Genomic DNA, 7,280 nt, shown 5'->3' on the forward strand with positions numbered 1-7,280 from the left:
TGGAATTAACCTGTGCATGGCGTGAGACATTTTTACCATTCATATATAAAGCCTTTTCATTTTCAGAAAGCCATGTGGAATATGAAGGATAACCAGGAAGTTATTTCTACAGCCGGCCTTCTTGACTTGTTTCTGGTGCCTAACTATGTATCAGTCACATACTTTATGTGACATTGATAATAGCAACTTGAAACAAACCTGTCTAAATGCTTCAAAATTATCAGGTGAACTTCAGTGAAAAAGTTCCCAATTACTTACAGTGATAACAAGGTAACAAAAGATTAAGAAGGTAATTTTTACCATTAACAAAGCCCAACATAATCCAACACACTTCAAGTATCTACGAAAGTGTATATTATCAAGTACGCTCCATTTCCTGGACAGAGTCTCAACTGACAGTGCAAAAATCAACACCCTTGATTTATTTTTCCCTTTCATTAGGGTCTTCTGATGGTACAGGAGGAGTGTAACTTGAACAGAAAGGCATATTGTTAGCTTTTAAGTCTCATCTCATACATCTCTTTCCCAACACTCAGGATCACTCCACTCCCAAGTCCTCCAGTGCACACAAGAAGTTCCATGTTGGCTTTTCCTGTGTCAGGACAGAACTAACATAAGAAAGAAATGTCAGGAATGCTTTTCTGGGAGTGAAGTGCATTTCCCACTGATCATTCATAAAGGGAAGCTGGCATGTGAAGTATGTATCTCAATAAAACGTATGAGGACACAGGAGTGAGGAAATAGGCAAACTTCATGCAAGGTAGGGTTTTCTGCTCCCCCGAGAAGATCAATACTAAAAAAACTTTGATTGTGTTTGTCCTGAAAACTGGGCAGTATCCCCTATTGTCCTCATGAATCAAAGAATTAATAAAATAGTATTTAAGCAGCATTTTCTACCTCTGCCTGTAGAAAAGATGCTTTCCAATGTCTTAGCCCTTCTTGCTAAGCTAATGTTCCAAGCTGCACTGTCTGCCAGACTAGGGAACTTGATTTGGAACAACGAGATCCAGTCATGCAGTGAGGAGATTAACTCACATCCGTTATAACACCTTTTGAGGCAACTCATTAAATCAGTCTGGCTGTGAAGTCCAGCAACTTGATGGCATTAATCTAATGTCTCATCCCAGCCCTGAGGTTATCAGTGGACAGCTGTAATTACAACTGATTGAAAAGACATTTTCACAGAGGAGTTTCTGTTTCCTGGAATTCAGGCATTTCTGAATATTTTTCCTGTGTTGCCCAGCCCAGTCATTCCAATCTTATTATCTGCAGGCAGGCATATGCAGCTTTTTAGTAACTTGAAATCAAGGTAAGAAATTGGCAATATTCTGATGACAGGCAAGCTACAAAGTTAAGCTCTAACGACATATGGTCTTTTAATGGCACTGTATCTACCTTCTGCAACCTCCTACATCCTCCCTGTATGTTGGGGAATATGGTGAGAAGCTCCTGCTTGGTTCACTGTCACCCCAGCTGTGACACTGGACTGGTCGCTGTTTCTTGACCTCTTCCCTTTTCTCTTCCTTGATGGACTCCTCAGAGTCAGAGGACAGCTCGACCACTTCTGGGGTCCTCTCAGCCAGCGGCTTAACGTACCCAACAATGACACAATTGTCTGAGGAAGAGCCACTGTCGTTTGAGTCAGCATTGGCCTGTAACCCAGTCTGCAGCTTGGTTCTTCGGCTCCCTGAAGCAGAGTCCTCGTCAGAACTTTCTGATGACTCCAGAGAAGCTATGGCTGCACGAACCTCTTCTGAAACGGTATAGGAAGGCCCCGGAGTTTCGTCATCCCACGGGGCCTGACCAAGGCCAGGAACAGACAAACTATTATCCGGCCCTTGCGGGTACGCCACATCGGGAGATATTGTAATAATTGATGAGTCTGAGTGGCTTCCTTCCTCATACGACGGGGCAGGACAGTCGTAATTGGCGTGTTGATCGTATGCTTCTAAGTTAAAAGGACAACGAGCAAAACTGATGAATTCGTGCAGGAAGTGCTCTGTCCGATTCAGCAGAAATGGCTTCAGGTCGTCAGCAAAGGCCTGGCTTTCCAGATCGTGCCTGGTTACGTTGCTCATGATGATGTGCTGCACAATGTTGATCAGAGACCCGTGGGCACCAAACAGGACCGTAAGCTCTCGCTTCAGCCAAGGAACCAGGCGGTGAAGGCAAGCAGGGTTGCGGCGGAAGAACTCGGCCGAAATCTCTCGGTATCGGCCGCCGTCCTGGATGCTGCGGATGCGCACGCCAGTGCGGTACAGAGCCCTGCGGAAGGTGATCATGTCCTCCTCCTGGATCTGCCGCAGAGATCTGCCCTCCGCGCTGGCCTTCCTCCTTGAGGCCAGCCTCCTCAGCATCTGCTGAATCTCCCTGTGCCTGTGTCGCGCCGGCTCGCTCGACAGCCCTTCAAACAACATCCCGTTATCTGGAGGCGACGGCATCCTTCGGGAAAGGGAACCGCACGCGCGGCGTTCCCTCGTCAAGGTGGTGCGGTAACGAAACCTCCGGCCGTCGGGGCTGGCAAAAGAGCTTGTTTCTAAAGGGCTGAGGATGTACTCCTTGAAGTCATCTTCAGCACGAATCGTGTGGAAAATGGAGAAGAAGGGTTGCTTGCAGAGCGGGCATTCTGCTTTGTTCTTGGACCACTCTTGCATGCAGCGGAAGCAGAACCTGTGCAAGCAGCGATCCAGATACGCCACGTTGTCAAATCTGTCCAGGCAGATGGGGCACTTGGAGTCGGGAGACGCATCTGTCGGCAGCTTACTGGTGCTGGCTTTCGGAGAAAAACTGCTGTCTTCTGCAATCTCTCAGCTAACAGAAAGCACCTAGTACCTCCCACATTTTAGGATTACCATTTGGCAAGTGAGGTCATCCCTGCTGCAAAGCACCTTGGAGCATGAGTCACATCCTGACCTGTGAAGGACGGGCTGAGTTTACTCACTGAGATAACGAGTTTTTCCAAGCCGATGCTCTGTGTGCACCTCCTGTTTCCACTCTTGGCTCCTAGCCAGAGGGTGCCCACAGGGTCACAACTTGCAGTAGAGATTCAAGGGTCTTTCTCTTTTTGTTTTTATTTTAGTTCCCTGCCGTCTCAAGGATGGTCTTAAGCAACCATCTCATCTTGATGTGACCTGCAGGCAGCTGTCAGATGGCAGCATTGCTCACTAATATGTGAATGGGAATTGAGTCAGAAACTCAGAAAGCAAAGGTTTAGCTTCAACAACCACTATTTTAAGCCACCCAGTTCTCACAATCAAGTAAGCTATTTTACTTTATAAAATAATCATGTTCTAAGGCAAAAAAAATAAAATAAAATTTGTTTTAAAAGAAAATTAATTATTTTTGTCTAGACAAAAATATAGACTCAGTCTTCTGGACATGAAAGGAATCTAAATATACAGTCTAAACCAGCATTATAATCCAAAAGACCAAGAATGTACAACGTGCAGTCACTTACCAAAGGGACTGAATATTTGCAAAATAGCATGCTCCTCTTGAGGAGTTCTCTGGGTAACAATTGGAAGGGAAGATAGAAAGAAATTCAGTATGATCTGCAGACTTTTATTTCTGAACATGGAATAATATTTAATATTCCTGGCACAGGCTCTTCTATGTAAAGCCTTCAAGCTCTGAAATGCACTGCCTTCTACCAGCAAGCTGTAAATCCTCCCAGTCATTCCTCACACTCCTGCAGGGCTGCACATCCACTGGCCAAACAGCGGCCACATTAGCAACCTGACACCTTAAACAAGTTCAATGCTTGCCCTTTGGTTGGCTGATGGCAAAGCAGCAAGTTAAACTGGAAAGGTCAAGTGGAAATCTCTGAACAGAGTGAGCCATATTGCAGACACAAAGTAAAGCGAGCAATGAGTTCTCGAGCTATGCGAAAACTGGGTCAAAAGGGCCTGAAACAGAAACTGTTAGGCAAAGTGAGAAACCAAGGTTGTTATTTCAAAGGCGGTCCATGTGGCAGTATCGCTCTGTGGCAGGGATGTGCTTTGCTTTTGGCTCTGCTCAAGACTGCAGGCAGTTTTGAACTGAAAGGAGAGGTTGTATAAAGCAGATGCAAGCTGCATTGGGAGCAGAAGCCATGTTCAAAAACAAGGTGTGCAGGGAAAAGCAAATTCAACAATCCTGATAAAGGGAAGAAATTACATCACATGCTTTCACAGATAGGCAAGGACAGCATTGAAAATCTTCCACAGTCACTAACAGGACCCATATTCAGAACTTTTAACCTTCCAAGGATTTCATGCATGTTGTCCTCTTAAGTCACAACATCTAAGCTTCCAGGCTTCTGCACCATGACTAAACCTGCCTCAAAAGAAGAGCAATGAAACCAGAAGTGTCTCCATCCTCCTCAAAGAAGGGTGCTAGCAGGACAGTGTTTACAAGAATCCCTGTAACACCCTTTGGTAGGCATTTCAGAACTTACAAAGGTGATGCTTTGTGATCCTGGGCAGCTTCTGGTCCTTCATTGCAATGTATTCAGAGCACACAACACTGAGCGCAGAAACCGGGAACCTTGAAAAAAGAGATGCATGGCAGGTGTGAACACTACGAAGAAAACCCATCCTTTCCCTGGTGGAATGCAATCAGAAAAAGCATTCCAAACCAGGACTGCGGGAACTGGTGTAAGACAATAGCAGAATCCTGCACTGAAAAATTTACCTGGAAATTTGTACAGAAATACTAAGGGCACAGTGGTTTTACTAGAAGCCTTAGCCAGTTACCCCAAATTATCTGTCCTTACATCTTGGAAAAAAACAGCCAGCACTTGTGAACAGGGACTGAAGTGACATCCTACTGTAACAGCAGCTTCTTTTAAAGAGGATGAGCCAGGCCGAGTAGAGACCATAAAGGAAAGAATAACAAAGGTAATTCACATTCTGTCTTGCTTCCATAACAGCTGAGCCCTGCACACAGAAAGGCTTCTGAGGCTCCCTCCTCTGCTCCTTGTATGCAGTGGAAATGCTGCTTTTATTGTATGCCACATCATTATGTTGCAGCTGGAGAAAGAAAAAAAAAATATAAGCCCTTTTTGTACTTGCTTTTAAATGGTCAGGTCATGAAAGAAATAAATTGCAACAAATTATGAGGTCCTACTCAAACTGCAGCTCTCTGCAAGCACAGAGTATTCCCAGGTAAGCTTGCCCATTTATTTAATTTTCCTTTTTTTCCATTTAATTAATTTTCTTTTTTTGCCCCTTTTGTAATCAAATATACTTTAGACATCAAAACAGCCAATATGGAACAGCCTGGTTTTGAAAGCCAGCATGCTTTGTAACCGTGGCAAGCTCTCAGAGTCAGGCTGATGCTGCAAGGAATGAACTGCACATTTAAGTTACATAAGCAACTTTCACTAGAGAATATATAAAATGTCAAAATCTGGTACTATGCCTTATGTTCCTCTGTTTCAGAGTTTAAAAGTTAAAAACTACTGCAAAACCATCAAAGGTTTTCAGTCACAAAGGTGCATGCTTTGAGCTTTAGATATTTGAGAAGTATTTTAAGATGAAACTTGATGATTTGAGAAGGTTTCAAGTTCTGATTTTTTTATTTAGTTTATTCAATTTTAGCATTCCTGGAGTTCGGAAAGTTAGATGTCCATCTAGATCCCACAGTTTTAAGATTTTTTTTTTCATTCTGAGGTAAAATAACTTTCCTTGATATTCACAAAAAGGCAGTTTACAAATATAATCACATGTGCTTTCCTTTACCATGGACACATGATTCAACTGGCTGCCAGCAAAACAGGCTGCTAAATGCTGAGAAGGTTTGCAATCAGTCTGCAATGAAAAAATCTATACCCCCTCCACCAAAATTTTCATGGCATAGTAAAGAGATAACATAATCATTGAGCAGAAAGCAACCACATGAAATAAATGCAGCAAATATTTGCTTATCCAGCCACTAAATAAGTAAAATGCAACCTAGATTGAGTGAGACAAAAATGGAGAGTCCTTATTTTTCATATGATACAAACTATTATCATACTCTTCCTTAAAAAGCCATGTGGACAAGTTGAAGTTACGGCGTGGTGGAAGGAGAGCACAAGCACACTCGTGCTGTGCCACATCATATTTATTGTGTTCTAAAGGCAAGTTAGCTCATTTCTTGCAGCACTTGTGAAAGCAGGAGAAAAAATAGATGAGGGTGGGGCAAGAAGAGAATTTGAAATATAGAAACAGAGCAAACCCCCATTCTCTTCTTCAAGTTTCAAAGGCATCCTCATTTGCATTTCCATAACTGAAAATTGAAAGTGCACATTTACTTCTACCCTTTCAGATGTGATATTGTACAAATTCAAAATGGGCCCACCGTCTGAAGAGACACAACCTGGAGTCCAAGTCACCCCTGAAGTACCAGCAGAACAAAACCTGTGCAGGGATACAGCAGCCAAGATCAGTACATGGCAGCAGGTCAGCCCCTCAGCTTGGTCTGAGGTGCCTGTACTTCAGAGACTGTAAAAATAGAAAGCAGCAGGTTTTTAAGAAAGTACCAGCATTCAGTAGTGCTGCAGGTTAATGGTATTCTGTTAAAGCCATATGGATCAGTGTCATGCAGACACCAGGGAGGAAGGAGAAGGGGACAGGGTGATGAAGAAAACTGAGACAGGAGAGTGGGAAAGCTGAGGAAGAGAAGAAGGGTAGCTGCATCTCCACTGGTTTCTATGGCTATTGCACAGAGTCAGGAGCTCATCCTGAAAATGGCAATTTAATATGCCCACACCCTAGGCCCAGATAGAAACACTGGTTCCAGTGTCTGCTTCCCACAGGGATTCCCCATCTGGCACAAGGTAAAGAGCAAATCAAGCTCTGGCTGAGCATTCCATAATCCAAAACTAATCCCTCGGATACTCCTTTGGACACCAGCCACCTTTTATGCCTGATGCCACACGCTGGGTAAAGCAGCATCAGCTCCTTACGGCCATTCTCCTTGGCACAGAAAGGCCCTGGGTGCCGCCTGTGCTGGCAGGGTGCTGTGTAGGGAGAATGCCAGCAGGCACAGCTTTGCAGCCCACCTTGAACCAGGGACATATCCATGCAGAGACACCAGAGTCAGACAGCACTTCAGGTCAGGTGAGGCACCCCTCTAAGAAGGCTTCAGGTTATGTGTAAAACTTGGTCATCGTTTAGGCAGGTGTATAAGAACAAGGACAAGGAGATGGTCTGTGTGCTGGTTTTGGCTTAGGTAGTGTCCACTTTCTTCACAGTGCCAGTATAGGGCTGGGTTTTGGATTTGTGATGAACACAGGGTTGATAACACAGGAATATTTT

The 7,280-nt window shown here is 44.2% G+C and overlaps 1 protein-coding gene across 1 annotated transcript; it reads right to left on the reverse strand.

The window, feature by feature from the left end:
• Positions 1-1,391: 1,391 nt before the first annotated feature.
• On the reverse strand, positions 1,392-6,934 carry LOC128945488 (E3 ubiquitin-protein ligase Topors-like). The gene is made up of 2 exons (XM_054289257.1): positions 6,929-6,934; positions 1,392-2,804 (listed from the first exon to the last, which is right to left on the reverse strand). The coding sequence occupies exons 1-2, from the start codon at positions 6,932-6,934 to the stop codon at positions 1,392-1,394; spliced, it is 1,419 nt and encodes a 472-aa protein (XP_054145232.1).
• Positions 6,935-7,280: the final 346 nt, after the last annotated feature.

Source organism: Melozone crissalis, unplaced genomic scaffold (assembly GCF_028551555.1).
Source record: "Melozone crissalis strain CALT ecotype California unplaced genomic scaffold, PUWL_Pcris_2 ptg000005l_1, whole genome shotgun sequence".
NCBI lineage: Eukaryota > Metazoa > Chordata > Aves > Passeriformes > Passerellidae > Melozone > Melozone crissalis.